General features: G+C 50.1%; 1 protein-coding gene across 1 annotated transcript; it reads right to left on the bottom strand.

Annotated features, from left to right (window-relative positions):
• Positions 1 to 539: 539 nt before the first annotated feature.
• LOC125440350 (protein S100-A6-like) lies at positions 540 to 10,486 on the bottom strand. The gene is made up of 3 exons (XM_048510133.1): positions 10,328 to 10,486; positions 2,598 to 2,761; positions 540 to 771 (listed from the first exon to the last, which is right to left on the bottom strand). The coding sequence occupies exons 2-3, from the start codon at positions 2,733 to 2,735 to the stop codon at positions 631 to 633; spliced, it is 279 nt and encodes a 92-aa protein (XP_048366090.1). The 5' UTR covers positions 2,736 to 2,761; positions 10,328 to 10,486; the 3' UTR covers positions 540 to 630.
• Positions 10,487 to 15,756: the final 5,270 nt, after the last annotated feature.

The following is a 15,756-nucleotide window of genomic DNA, read 5'->3' on the forward strand; positions in this document are numbered from 1 at the left end:
TGCAGTTCAGATATTAAATAATCAGTAATCATGATAAACAGGTTTTAACAGAAATTTTGACAGAAATATAAAGCTGAAATAAGACTGAATTTTAAAATATAAATATATCTGTTGACCTTCAGTTAGTTTATGGAGGAGACATTGATGGCTATTAGCAGTAAGAGCAGAGTGGAACCTCCATCTTCAGAGGCAGTGCACCTGTGAATACCAAATTGACAACAAAAGGGAGGGAGCCTCCGCTGCCTCCCTGATGTGTTTGTGAACTTTCCCCAAGCATCTGAGTGGCCACAGTCGAAAACAGGAAGCTCAACTAGACCTGCCTTTATTTCTGAATTTGTCAAGTTCATGGTTGATAGGCCTACCAACGGCTTTTAGCTGAAAAAAACCTATATGGAACCTCCATGAACAGAAGCAGTGTGCCTCAATACCAGATGGTGTAGAAAAATGGTGAGGGGCATCTTGTATTACTGAGATTCACATTAATCTTTGCATTAATTCCTCCCTGGTCCCCCCCAAAATAAAAGTTACATACTCCATCATGACGTTACAAAAATCATTTTTATTGGACACCAAATTTCTTACAGAGGCACTTCTTGATCCTCCATGCGGCCTTGATCTGGCTGGGCTCACTTATGACGAGCTTGTCAGTGCCTCATTGAAAATCATTGCCAGACAACCCAGGAACGTCACATATTCCTTGAAGTCCACTTCCTGGTCTTTATTGCGATCCAGATCAGCCATCAGTTTTTGAATCTCGTCTTCATGCAATTTCTAGGATGGAAACAGGAACACCCCCCCAAAAAAATAACGCATTAGCAACCTTTGAAAAATACCAATGGTAAGATACAATGTTCAGAAAAGGAGGTCCAATTCTGGGTCATTCCATTCCTTTTAAAAGCTCAGCATTCCCCCCTAAACACTTTATATAATGTCCTACACCTTTTATATTTGGCCTCTACAGAAACCACCCGTGAGAGCAACACTAGCCACCAAGAGCCTCTCAGATGTGGGAGATGAGGATTACCAAATGATCTGGAACCAGGTGATTCTGGGTTGGGGGTTACCCTAAAGAGCCTAGGCTATCAGAAGTTCTGATGACAGATCCACACATCGTTCCTGAGCTTTTTGTGCATTTCTAAATGAACATCTCTGATCAGAACCAGAACAGTTATAAAGCAGAAGGTTCCACCTTCCCCTCTGGCCGTTTCTCTACTCAAGACTCCTCCGCAAGCTGTTTTGCCTCCTATGGGGGAAAATCTATGGGGTCTCTCTGTCTTTCGTTGCACTCTGGCTGTGTCTAATCTTATATATTAATCTTGTATATAATTGAACAACTCAACACTTCTATTTGTATTTACATTTCCTTATTTCTCTGACAAGGTTCTTAAAAATACAGCATAAGTCTTCCAACTCTTATCACTAAACATAAATAATCACTTAGTCCATTCAATTCTCTATTCAGAAACAAAACTTCAGTTCCATATAGTCCATGTATCAATTCTGTAGGTTCTACATAGAAACATCTCGCGCATATAGAACGCTTTTCGTGCGTCTTCCTCAGTATGCCAGTATGTTCAAACAACTTCCACCAGTTCTTTGAGGCTTCTAATGGGTATATTGGCTCTCTGTTAAGAGTTGCCCGCTCCCATCTCTGCCTTCCGTTTGTCTTTCGCTGACTCAGAGTCTTTCGCTGATAAGAGTTCTCTAGACCAGGGGTCTTCAAACTATGGCCCTCCAGATGTTCATAGACTACAATTCCCATGAGTCCTACCACTTGGCTGAGAGGGCTCCGAGAAGCTGTGACTAGCCCAAGGTCACCCAGCTGGCATGTGTGGGAGTATACAGGCTATTAGGCAACACCACCTCTTTGAGAGCCAGTGTGTTTGATTCCCCACTCCTGCACATGACTGTCGAACTCTTATACAGTGAACCAGATTTGTTTCCCCCACTCCTACATTCTTGCAACCTGCAGCTCTCCAGATGTTCGTGTACTACACATCCCATCAGCCCCAGCCAATTGGCCATGCTGTTCGTGTACTACACATCCCATCAGCCCCAGCCACTTGGCCATGCTGGCAGGGGCTGATGGGAATTGCAGTCCATGAACATTTTATTTATTTTATTTTATTTTATTAAACTTATAGGCCGCCTATCCCCGGAGGGCTCAAGGCGGCTTCCAACATGGCTGTTACATCAACAGCAAATCAACAGCATAAAATAGTGTCAAATATTTCTATACACATCTGGAGGGCCATAGTTTGAAGACCCCTGCTCTAGACAGTCCACTCAAATGGCGGCTGCCTTGTGGACATCTTTGGAATTCTGACACAGAGTCGTCAGCGCAGCCACAAAATGGCCGCCGCAAGAGGTGGAATCATCCACAAAATGGCTGCCACAGTTAAGCTTCTTTTTTGACAAGCCAATCAAACGTCCAGTGACCCATCAGAAGGCCTGCTGGGCAAAAACCACACCTGGCCCCATCAACTTCCCCAAAACACTTGGCTGCTGCCGTGCCCAGTTGGGCACGATTTTGGGGACCCCCAGAGGAACAAGAGCAGGAACTCGCTTGGTTCTCCATGGCTTTTCATCACACTCACTGGTCCAATGGTCAGCTCCTTCTGGATCAGCTCCTTCAATTCCTTCTTGCTGAGGGTGTTCTTGTCACCTTCCTTGCCGGAATACTTGTGAAAAGACGCCACCAGCAAACAGATCGCTTGGTCCAAGGGGCGCGTCATCTCCACAGTTGACGTTAGAAGTGGATCTGAGAGGGGAGAAAACCAAACAGGCTCACAGAGGCTATGGGCAGGCAGATCCAGTTTTTCAGCCGGGGGTCCCAACCTCCACTCCACACAACAATATTATTAACCCCTAAACGTTTAAGGAAAGGCAGGAGTCAGAAGACTCCTAACTAACCTGGATAGCCACTAACCTGGATAGCTTTAAAAGGGGCTTGGACAGATTTATGGAGGAGAAGCCGATCTATGGCTACCAATCTTGATCCTCCTTGATCTCAGATTGCAAAGGCCTTAGCAGACCAGGTGCTCAGGAGCAGCAGCAGAAGGCCATTGCTTTCACCTCCTGCACGTGAGCTCCCAAAGGCACCTGGTGGGCCACTGCGAGTAGCAGAGTGCTGGACTAGGTGGACTCTGGTCTGATCCAGCAGGCTAGTTCTTATGTTCTTAAGAAACACACCAAAGCCAAATGTAGTTCTACGGCCCCCTGGGACAAAAAAGCTCTCTAATTCCAGCTGATCCTGGGGTGTGCTGTTTGCATCCAGTCTGTACACGAGGAACATGGCCGACGGACACAGCTGAACAAAAGCCCCTTTGAAGTTACGTTAAGATTCTGGATTAAATCCTATCTGCTGCAACCTTACAGGAGAAACGTTCTCCTCAAAAGAGGTCCTAGGGAGAAAAAGGCATTCAAAAGCATTCCGATAGGGGTTTTCTGGAACGGGGCGGCTGGGCTATCTTGGACCATCAACCGTAACGGTTGCTTTGAAGCCTAGCTCTGCCTTTGCACTTTGTGGTTGCATGACTCATCGCTGCCTGAACAGCCACACCAATGCAACGAACATCTGGCAACATTCAAATTGCCAGAGACCTCCCAGGACGCTGGCTTTCGTTCCGCTTTTGGGTCCCTCCCACCTGCCCAATGCAGGCTTGGTTTCCTTGGACCAGATGCCCAAACTTACATCAATGGCAAATATTTCTATACACAAAGCACACTGAAGAAGAAGAGTTTTGGATTTATATCCCCCCTTTCTCTCCTGCAGGAGACTCAAAGGGGCTGACAATCTCCTTGCCCTTCACCCCTCACAACAAACACCCTGTGAGGTAGGTGGGGCTGAGAGAGCTCCGAGAAGCTGTGACTAGCCCAAGGTCACCCAGCTGGCGTGTGTGGGAGTGTACAGGCTAATCTGAATTCCCCAGATAAGCCTCCACAGCTCAGGCGGCAGAGCTGGGAATCAAACCCGGTTTCTCCAGATTAGATACACGAGCTCTTAACCTCCTACGCCACTGCTGCTCCACTGGGTGCTGATTTCCATTTAATCAAAAGCATGTATATGCCTAGTCATCTGTTTGGTTTAAGCAGGGGTGACTAAGGATCTAACAGAGTGCTATAAAAGGGTTCAGAGTTGGACTCTAATTTAGAGGGCAAAACTAAATTCACAGAGCTGGGAAGTTTTTCAACGGCTGTTAGATACAGCTAAATGGAACTTTCACATTCAAAGGCAGTGTACTTTTAAACCACAGCTCTCGCATTCCTGCACGGGTTAAAGAGTTTCCCCGAAGGATCCCCTTTCCCCAGCTAGCCGCCGCTGGAAACAGGATGCCAGATTAAAGGAGTGTCAGCTTTTTAAAATATTGTAAATGAATCTGGTTGGATCATGTCTGATCAGGTTGGAGAGAGCAATTCTCCCCCAGGACACGGTTGGGCATCCCATGGTTAGAGAGAAATGCACAAACACACACGCTGAAAAGAATTTTTATTTGTTGTTCTCGGCAAACTTTTCAAAGTGAGGACAAGCTCTTTTCCCCCCGCATATAACAGCAGTCTGTCTAGTCCCGGTTGGTTGCTTAGGAGAGGCTTCTGTTAGTGGGACTGAACTGTTTGTTCTGCCAAGAAAGGGTCAATAGAAGATTCAGGTGCCAAACTCATTGCAAACAATGCTGGGTGGGATTTATGTGCAAACAAGAACGAAGGGAAAGGAATATAAAATCAATCCCGCCCTGACGTCTCTTCCCAGCTTGCTCTGGGACTCTCCTGTTTCCCTGAGAGAGCTGGAGAGTACCCAGAAGAAAACATCTCTCCAATGTTGCTTTCTCAATCCCTTCCCCCAAGAACGGTATCAGAACTTTCCACTTTCCTCTGCCATAAGTCCAGTGACTTCTACAGTCGACAAGAGGAGATTTCTGCCCCCTGAAGGTTCTCAAATTAAGGCCAAACTTCTACAGGGTTCACGTTTGGAAGAAAGTAATCTTGAGCCCCTTCCACCCAGAGGTCCGGCCCCTCCCAAAGGGACACAGGACAAACCCTGATTTAACAGTGGGCCTTTCCCCACTTACCTTAAGCCCCGTGCTACTCTCCTCAAGTAGCGTGGGGTCCCCTGGCACTCCCTACTACTGGGGCGGCGACAACGCAGCCGCCCCGACACTGCCGCGGTCGCGCCCCCTCAGTGCGCGGCATCCCTGGCGCTCTTGTAAACGGTGCCTTTTGATGACCCCACGCAGAGCTCGGGGTCGTGGGGACGCCCGGACGCGCGCCAGAAATGACGCGCGCTGGCTTGGGGGGGCCGTGGTAAGTGGGGAAACACCCAGTGATGTCACTAGTCACTGGCTTCCTGGGAGTTTCTCCCTTCAAACTGGATTAGAGAGACATCTCCCTTCTCTCGGGGCAAAGGGTGAACTGCAGGGTAGCCACGGGTGGGAGCGTCCACGGGGAGATGCCTGGGTAGAACTAAGCTCTGACTCGTCAACTCTCCGCTTTAAACCAGAATGAAGAAGGACCTCCTCGGATTTAGGTCAAAGGACAAAATGGAGGGAGGAATGCAGGCAAGAGGACACCCTGTCTGCTGTCACCAGGAGGAGGGAGCTAGGCTCCACCTTCTAACAGGCCAAGCTACGCTCTGCCTTTCTTCTCCCCAACCACTCGTAGACTTTTATGGGGATTTTTTGTTCCTCCTCCCTGCTGAGCCGTGATGTAGCTTTGCAAGATAGGTCGCCTAAGAAAGGGGAGGGGAGAGGCGGAAAAGTGGGTTGCCAATCTCCAGGCGGCTTCTGGAGCTCGCCCAGAATTGCACCGACTTCCAGACATCGATGCCTCTAAAGGAAACGGCTGCTTTGGAGAGTGCGTTTCATGACGTTATATTCCACTACGGTCCCTCCCCAAACCCCGCCTTCCTCAAACGTCAATCCCAGATCTCCAAAATTGGGCCATGTGCACTTGACTGAGGGGAGGACGGAGAGCAGCTGCAGTATTGGACAGGGCAGGGAGGGGACACGCCGACGACACTCCTCTGTGCTCCCGCGTGGTTTTCTGCGGCAGGTTCTCACTCATTTAGGAAGGCAGCCTTGGAAGTTTCGTCCAGAACAAGCCCATTCAAAGAGAAGGAAACGTGGAATGTGCACAAAGAGAAAATAGGCTTTTTATTGTCATGTACCTAATTTAGCCACTCCCCTGAGTTGGCACAAGATCAGAGGCCTACTGGGGGGGAATGGCGCAAGGGGAAAATGGTGCCTGGATGCTGCCCCCATGGCCCCATGGAACCAGAGGTGGGATCCAGCAGGTTCTCACCAGTTCCCGAGAGTGGGTTACTAATTATTTGTGTGTGCCGAGAGGGGGTTAATAATTGGGTCCGCTTTTCCGTTCAAAATTCCATTAGGTCCAAAAATCCTAACGTCCTGTTGTTTCCTATGTGGCTGGTTAGCGAAGGTAGAAAACGGGATAATTCTCCCTGTTGTTGGGCTGTTTTAAAAACATGTTTTAGAAATATGGTCAAGTTCCTTGTTTGAGGCAAGTATCCTTCTTTTGATTTCTAGAAACAAAATTGAGTATTTGAAAGTATTAAGTATTTGACAGGCAGTCAATTAGAGGAGAAGTAGTTGTTTCTGTTGGCAGTAGACGATAGGACTTGCTGTAATGAGTTTAAGTTATGGACAGAAAGATACCAGCTGGAAATTAGGAACTTTTTTTTACAGTAAGAGTTTTTTACAGTAACAGAGAAATTATTAACGCCCCGCCCCCGGAATGTTCAGCCACGCCCCCGTCGTGCCCCGCCCAGCCCCATTGGGGCTACGCCACAGTTTGAATCCCACCACCATGGGAACCTGTTACTAAATTTTTTGGATTTCAAATTAAAGGCCAACCAGCTGAACTATATTTAGAAAATTGGCAACTATGGACAGACTATCTAAACAAGGAAACCGGTGCGAAATTTTACCCGGTCATGTTTTAATTAACTAGTTTGATGATTAGAATTGCATGTATTTTCCTTCTCCTGCATGATCGGAAACTATCTCACAATATGTTTGAATGTCGGATAAGGAGGTAAATAGATATGATCTGTTACAGTAATGGTATGATCTGATAAAGCAACTGATAAGGATGTAAATAGTTACTTAAATACAAGTAAAACTAGAATGTATTAACTACAATGTTAGCTCACTTACTAGTACACAATTTTGTTTTTCTTTTGTCTGTCAACCTTGTGACCGACCCTAGGTGAAGAAGTTTTTACTTATTAAGATTTAAGAATAGAGACTACTACGGGGTGGATATACACCCAAGATAAAGGTAAATAGCCAGGTCAAGAAGACCACTATTGGCCTTTATGACAACTCATGTATATTATGGTTTACCTGGTTTGGTTTGGTTTACTATGTACTTTTATCAATGTAACCATATAAACTGTTGATTATAAATAAACTATTTGAAACTCAAAAAAAAAAATTGGGATCCCACCACTGGGCGGGAGTGCCCCACCCCACCCACTTGCTTTAGTCCAGCCAGCTTCACAGAGCAGCCGGCTGCTTTTTGCAGCAGCGTGAAACGCTTCTGGTGGGGCAGGGCAAGGGGGAAGGGGAAGGGGAAGGGGTGTGGGGCAATCTGCCCCCCATCCCACCCACTTACCTTAGGTCAGTCAGCTACAAAGAGTAGCCACTGCTCTTTGTAGCCCAATGAAGATCTTCTGGCAGGGCAGGGCACGGGGGGAAGGGGGACGGGTGTGGGGGGCAATTTTGGTGGGCCGATCCCCACCCCTCCCCCTTACAGCTACACCTCTTGGGTTGAGAAACCTTCATGTCAGTCACTGGAAACTAGGGTTGATTTCGGTTTAGGGAATTTCTGGAGATTTGGGGGCAGTCCCAGGGGATGTATATTCAGTGGGGTGAAATGCCATAAAGTCCACACACCAAAGTGGCCATTTTTTCCGGGGGGGGGGGGTATTTTTCCAGTTATGATTTGGGAGGATGCTGGACCCAACTGGCGGCTGCCAACCTTCCTCCAAACCCAGCCCTCTGAACTGAGTTTCCGAATGAGAACAATGTACTACAGAAAAGGATGGGGATCTCGCTTTACAGAGTCGCCTAAAAGGTCCACCTAGTCCTCAGATCAAATTGGTCCACCTCTCCAGCCCTGGAGGATGACAGAAAGTGGGAGGCCCGTCCACCCTTCCAGTTTACATGGCCTAGATGGGAATGGGGTGTGCCCAGAGGTGGGATCCAGCAGGTTCTCACAGGTTCCCGAGAGTAGGTTACTCATTATTTGTGTGTGCCTAGAGGGGGGTTACTAATTGGTGATTTTGCCCCGTGATTGTCCTTGCCACAGCCCCGCCCAGCAATGCCCCGCCCCCGGAATGCCCGGCCACACCCCCGTCGTGCCCCGCCCAGCCCCACTGGCGCTACGCCACAGTTTGAATCCCACCACCATGGGAACCTGTTACTAACATTTTTGGATCCCACCACTGGGTGTGCCCCAGAATTACAGCTCCTCCCCAGTCTACAGAGATCAGTTCTCCTAGAGCAAACGGATGCTTTAGAGGGGTGGGGGGGCTATGTGGAATTGTACCACTCAAAGGTCCCTTATCTCCCCAGGCTCCCCAAACCTCCAAGGGTTGTCCAAACAACGGCACTAGCGACCCCACCCTGGCCCCACCCTTAAGCTAAGAAACTGCCTCTGAAATGAGTTGGGTCCTGCAGAACCACCCTACTGCTTTCCTAGTAGCACCCCTGGGCGCACCATCCGATTCCCTGCAGGAAACAGGCTCCCCCCTTCTTTTGATGCCCTCTCTTGTTTTGGAGCTGCTGAGTTTGGAAAAGTCGAGCCCAGACAGGCAGAAATGCCATTGGTGAAGTTCTGTCCCCCTTTGCCGAAGATGCAGGAGGAGGAGGAGGAGGAGGAGGAGGAGGAGGAGGAGGAGGAGGAGGAGGCGGAGGAGGAGGAGGAGGAGGAGGAGGAGGAGGAGGAGGAGGAGGAGGAGGAGAAGAAGAAGGAGAAGAAGGAGAAGAAGAAGAAGAAGAAGAAGAAGAAGAAGAAGAAGAAGAAGAAGAAGAAGAAGAAGAAGAAGAAGAAGAAGAAGAAGAAGAAGAAGAAGAAGTTTGGATTTATATCCCCCCCTTCTCTCCTGTAGGAGACTCAAAGGGGTTTACAATCTCCTTGCCCTTCCCCACTCACAACAAACACCCTGTGAGGTAGGTGGGGCTGAGAGAGCTCCGAAGAACTGTGACTAGCCCAAGGTCACCCAGCTGGCGTGTGTGGGAGTGCACAGGTTAATCTGAATTCCCCAGATAAGCCTCCACAGCTCAAGCGGCAGAGCGGGGAATCAAACTCGGTTCCTCCAGATTAGATACACGAGCTCTTAACCTCCTACGCCACTGCTGCTCCGTTGACACTGTCCTCCAAAGCGCAGCAATCCAGCCAGGAGAATGAAAACAGGCAGCCGCGCCCTTGATGCCGCCTCCTCCTCCTCGCCAGCTGCAAATCTTTGCTGAGGATCAGAGAGTCCCACCAGGTGTCAGCAGAGAGCGCAAAAGGCTCGGCTGTTACACAACACACTTTTGCTGGGAAAGAGTAGCTAAGCCTCGCGCCTCGGGAGAGCCCCACCCTTTCGGAGTCTCGTTTCCTCCTCCCTACACCCTAAAACTTTTGCTCGGGGCTGCCTTTCCTTTTTCCTGGGGTTTTTCACTGCCCCGAACCATCTGTTACAAGACATTCTTAAGCAACGCCCGTCTCCCCACCGCCAGCCCCACTCTGCAGAAAGTAAGCCTCGGGAGAAATCAGTCCAGGAAGTTAAGAAAACCCTGCTGCGGAGCAAAAGTTTCCACTGAAATGAACCCTCTTTGGCAGACGAGGTGGAAGCCACAGCACTTTCCCGTGGAAAGTCTTTCCTCTGCGCTCCGTCCCATGCCTAGTTGGGAGAAAAGCACTCTGCACATGCTCCACTCATTACAAATTGCTGTGTGGTAATTTATCGGCTGAATTCTGGAAAGCCTCCAGCTCTAGAGGAAGAGGAAACGTCAAAGAGGGAAGATTTGTTTGTCACCCTTTCTGGGCCCAGACTCTGAAATGATTGCCAGCTGCCTGGGGGGGCGGGGAGGAAATCCTGCCCCTTTTAGAGAGTTGCTGGGACACAATCAACCAGTTTTTTGTTTACCTCCACCCTGAGAAAATCATCAGCTGCCCAATTTGTCATGCACAGGGCTCTATTAAAGAGGCAGCACAAACATCCCTGAGGGGGGAAAAGCGGGGTGAGAACTTCCAAAGTTACGGCAGGCATCAAGGGAGTCGATTCCTCTGCAAAGACAGAAAGAAGGCGTAAAGGACTTACCAAGAAGGGAACAAGGGGCAGATGTTGAGTGCCGGGAGAAGGAAGAGAAGAGCTAACAGACTTGCAGCCAATTCTTATAGGTGGGGTGGAGACTAAAGTTGGCTCCCTGGAGGAGGGTCGATTGGGTGGGGCTTCCAAGCCAGGCCCCCCCAACTCTGCATACACTCCACTCCACCTTAGTTGGCTGCTGTTGACTCAGTCTCACGCTCCCTGTCGTCCTGCCCAGATTCGATATAATCTGCTCCATCATCGGCGCTGGCTCCCGGCCCCTTTTGCACACAAAGAGGCCATTCTTGCCAGCATCCCACGCCACTGGTTGCCGTGCCCTCAGACGAATTGCAATTAAGGATTGCAAAAACGCGCCCTTATTCCCACTCAAGGGCTGGATCCACCACTCCCGTCACAACACATGATCAATCTTGGCCTCCACTACACACATGGCCTTCCCGGGCTGGAGTAGCAACTGAAAAGCAGAGAAGCTGTTGCTCTGTGTGTGCGTGTGTGTGTGTGTGTGTGTGTGTGTGTGTGTGTGTGTGTGTGTGTGTGTGTGTAAATATTGGAAAATATTTCTTTTGTTGAACACCCATCAAAACTGCTTTATACCAAATGACTATCGGTCCACTCAATGTCAGCATCGGGGTGCTGTGTGGTTTCCGGGCTGTAAGGCCGTGTTCGAGCAGCATTCTCTCCTGACGTTTCGCCTGCATCTGTGGCTGGCATCTTCTGAAGGATCCTCTGAAGATGCCAGCCACAGATGCAGGCGGAAAGCCTACTAGGAGACAATGCGGTAACCGTGCCGCATTACAACTAGGCTCCTGGATAACCATGATGATCTGACCCCAGTAGAAAGCCTTCTCGACAATACAATGTCAGCATTTCTCTGATTTACAACAAATGTCCAGGGCCACAGTTGGAGGTCTTTTTCACATTATCCGTGGCTGGTTCTTTTGATTGCAAATGTCGGGGACTACACCTGGCCCAGTCTGCAAGCTGAGCAGACACTCTGCCACTGAGCCAAAGCGCCGCAAACCAAAACAGGAAGACCGTTTCAGAGCAGAAATTTGCTATCTATTCACAACCGGAATTGGGTTTTCGCAAGTTGCCTTGTGCCGCCAGGTTACGTACGATATTTATTTGCGACGCCTGCCCAAGTCCTTTCCATTAAAAGCATCTTATTCCCCACAAACTAAATTTGAACGACAATGAAAACATCTCGATGCTAATTTTTTTCCAGACAGATCAGGCTTCTTTCTTACAGGAACAGGACGTCCTGTGAAGCTTGTAAACTGGTACCAGCAGCTCTCTGATGTCTTGGGGGCGGGTCCATATTTTTGCATGATGTTTTTATGAGACCTGGGAGCGATTGGAGCCTTTCGTATGTTCTGCCACCGAGCTGTGGCCCTTCCCTGAGACACACGTTTTGGTTGGTTTATGAAAAGCCATTGGTGGTCCTTCATTTTGAAGCCCCGCCTGGAAACGGACCACCTTCACAGGGCAAAAGAGCCTGGCCGTAGCCTGGCTTCTGGGCAGCGATTAATGTCAGCGGTGGGATTCTAACAATTTATCAACTGGTTTCCCCCTCCACCATGCGACCCCCGCCACACGCCCCCCCTTCACCGTGTGCCCCTCTCACTGACCTGCTGAGAGGCCCCTGTTGCTCCAGGGTTCTAAAAGCCACTTTTAACAACTGGTTCTCCGAACTCAACAACAAAAGAGTACCGAAGTATCCGGTTCTACCAATTGAATTACAACGACACTGGCTGAATCCCACCCACCTGATTCGCATCATGTGGATTCAGTGAAGAAACTACAGAGAAGTTGAGTATCTATGTAACACCACTGGAGGTACCACTTCCTTCCTGTCAATCACTAAGTTGTGGTAGAATGGCTCTGCTGACCCACAAGTGCTACTCAGTTTGGCCCTCTGAGGTATCTAGGCACCCAGAGACTAGCTAGGAGTCACCATGGCAAATGCCACTCACCAATGCTCCAGTGGTGCTTACGCGCCCATGAGGCTGGGGTGATGGCCGGAGTGCAGCAGTAGGCGAAGCTGCTGGCTGAGCCATCGAGGAGAGTGGCGTGGGGGGATGGCGGGGGGGGGGGCATTACACAAGGGCATGCTGGGGCAGGGCCAGCGGGGACAGAGCAGCGCCATGCGGCAGGAGGCACGAGGAGCGTGTGCACCCTGAGCGTGAGTTTCCTCGCCAAATGCGTTAGCCTCTATGCTCTGGATACAAGCTTGGAGGGACTTTCCCTTTTCATTTCTCCTTCCAAGAATCGCCGCCACCAACTGGTTTGATTTCTTAGGAATTTTTCGATCACAAGAAGCTCAATACCCCAACTTCCCTTCAATGTTATAAGGCTCCACCCAGTCCCCACATCTCCCACAATCCAAAGGAACAGAGCTCCCACACACCTGGATGCAGCTTGCTCCACACTCAATTCCCAAGGATTACATTGACTAGCACAAGGGTTGACTTGCCTGTGACTAGCACAAGGGTTGAGGATGAGCGCAGCAATGTTCCACACTGGCTGGTATAGGCCATGAACCAGCTCCAGATCTAATAGACAGCAAACTAGTGTCAGGACTGTACCACTTTAGGTAGCAGGTGTTGACTCCATGCAAAGAGAATTTCCACACACAGAAGGATAGAAGGCCCGAGAGAGAGAGATGGGATAGAATCATGGCCTCTCTAGCACGTATGGATAGGTTTCCTGATTTCCAAGTGGATGCTGGAACGTCCTGGAATTACAACTGATAGTGTTAAACCCCAGTGAGCTCCATCTCATTCCCGAACACTGGGACTACCTCCAAAGCTCCAGGGATTTCCCAAATCAAAGATGGCGTCCTTTATGTGGGCGAGTATTCGGTCCTGTCAGTTGCTCTCAAGGTTAGTTCATGGAGGAGACTTTGAATGGCAATTAGCAGTGAGAGCTGAGTGGAACCTCCATCTTCAGAGGCACCTGTGAATACCAAACTGACAAGAGAAAGGGAGGGCCATTGCCTTCCTCTCGTGTTTGTGAACTTTCCACAAACATCTGAGCGGCCACAGTTGGAAACAGGAAGCCCGACTAGACCTGTCTTTATTTCTGAATTTGCCAAGCTCATGATTGATAGACCTACCAACGCCTTTTAGCCAGGAAAAAAACTACATGGCACCTCCATGAACAAGAGCAGTGTTAATCAATGCCAGGTCCATAAATAATAAGACCACAGTTCTTCGGGACTTTCTCGAGGAACTGCAAGTGGACCTGGCTTGTGTCACCGAGACCTGGGTGCGTGAGGGTGAGACCGCCATTAGCAGGCGAGGAGCCGCCACTCTCAACTGGTTTCGCGTGCACCTTCACCAGTCGCGAACACGGGGCGGGCGGTGTGGCAATGTTAGTTCGAGGAATTCCTATTCCTTTCAGGGCAGTCCCCGGATCGAGAGATCACCACGGCATGTGGAGTGTGGCCGGCCTGGAGTGGTTGGCGCCCGGGTAGAGTGCCTCAGCTATTGTCCTACTGGTGTACCCGGCCATACAAGCGCACACCGGGGGGGACAGCGCTGGAGGGTGGTGGCCGGACTGGGCGTTGAGGGTTTCCCAGGCTTATTGTCCTGGGTGACTTCAGCGTCCATGTCGTCGCCTCAATTACCTGCACGGCGACTGCTTGGACTCCTGAGTGGCATCCATGGCGGCGCTTAATGGAGCCTCTCCTTATTGAAATCTGGCCCCACTCGCTGAGGCCGGGTCACTGCGCTGGATTTGGTCTTCGGTCCTGAGGTTGAATTTGGTGCATTATCCTCTGTTGACAGGAGTGCCGTATGGTCCGGACCCATTATGCCCTGAGGGGTTCGGATGGGCGTGCCAGCGCTACAATTCCCAGTCTGAGGCGTGAACGGTCGATTTATGCCAGCCAGCGGAGACTCCATGGATCCCACTTGGTTTCCTGAATGCTCTGCGGGACCCTGAACCTGCGCCTCGGCACACTTTCGATGAGCAGGTGGAGGATTGGAACTCCCGACTCTCCTCGAGGCCATCGAGGTTGTTGCTTCAGCGTCTTTCTCGTAAGCCCCGTTTCCACGGCAAGCTCCATGGTACACCCGAGGAGCTTCGCGCCATATGAAAGCGAATTGTACTCAGGCCGGCTAAGAAGCGAAGTGTGGAGGAAATCTTCGTGAAAGCGAAGCTGGGCTTGAACATCTTATAGGAGGGCGTTTATGAAAGCCTATGAGATGAAGCGGCGAAGGAAATGAAGGGGGCTTTCTTCTCCTCCTCCTCGCATCTACTAGCTCTCGCCGGCACCAATTATTCCATTATAGTGAGACTTTGACCTCCTTATCAGAAGGTTCACTACAAAATTCCCAATGGTGACTATTAGCTTGTAGAGGCATTTGCCAGAGCTTTTGCAGATAAAATGCAGCATGTCAGCTCCATGGAGACCTTCCGCGCTGGCTACAATAAAGTGAACTGGAGGCTCCCTTGCCGTCTTCTGGTCCTTGTTTGACCCAGTTTTCCCTGCTCTCGAAGCCGCTGTTGACAGGGCCTTGGCTGCTGTTAACCCTACGACCCTGTCCTCTGGATCCATTGTACCTCCTGGCTTATTAAAACCATTTGAGTGTCCTTCCAACATTGGATTACTTCGTTTCTTCGGTGAAGTCAGCAAGTGTCATAGAGTCAGGGGACCAAACCTCCCGGAGGTGCCCCACTTCAATGTGGTGTGCCTCGGGGGGGCATACTGTCCCCATTGTTATTTTAAACATCTATATCGCGACCTGCTCAACGTTTAGTGCAGTAACTTTGGGTTGATCTGTCACCAAATGCGGCTGATGACACTCGAGCTCATTCTGTTGATGGAGGAGGCCGTCACTGCCCTGCAGCTCTACAGCAGCATTGTTTGGAAGGCGGATTGCTGGTTGGATTGCAACAGAGCAGGTTAAAAGCTTTAATCCATGCCGAGAGCGGAGAATCCTTTGGCTTGGCATTGGGGGAGGGTTGGGGATTTCCAGCCACGCCCTGGTGTGGGGAGGGCCTCATTAGGAGCCGACCCCTCTGTCCGCAACCTGGGGGGGTCCACTGGATTACGTCTCTTTCAATGGAGACCCAGGTGGCCCATGCCATAACCGGAGTTCGTTTTTTCCCATCTGCGTCGGAGCCCGGCTGGCTGGCTCCCTTCGCTTTCAACGCGGACCTGGCCACTGTGATCAATGCAGCGGTCACCTCCAGATTTGGACTAATAGCAACTTCGCTCTACAGCGGGCCTTCCCTTCGCGTTTGATCGGAAACTGAAACTGGTCCAACGCATGCGCGGCACCGGCTGCTCTGGGGACAGAGCCTTCGGGATTCACAGCCACAACCTGTGTTGCGCCCGTCTGCACTGGCTCCCCAGTTGAATTCGAATACGTCTTCAAAGGTGTCAGGTTTTGACCTTTAAGACTACAGCGGCC

Source organism: Sphaerodactylus townsendi, linkage group LG01, assembly GCF_021028975.2.
Source record: "Sphaerodactylus townsendi isolate TG3544 linkage group LG01, MPM_Stown_v2.3, whole genome shotgun sequence".
Lineage (NCBI taxonomy): Eukaryota > Metazoa > Chordata > Lepidosauria > Squamata > Sphaerodactylidae > Sphaerodactylus > Sphaerodactylus townsendi.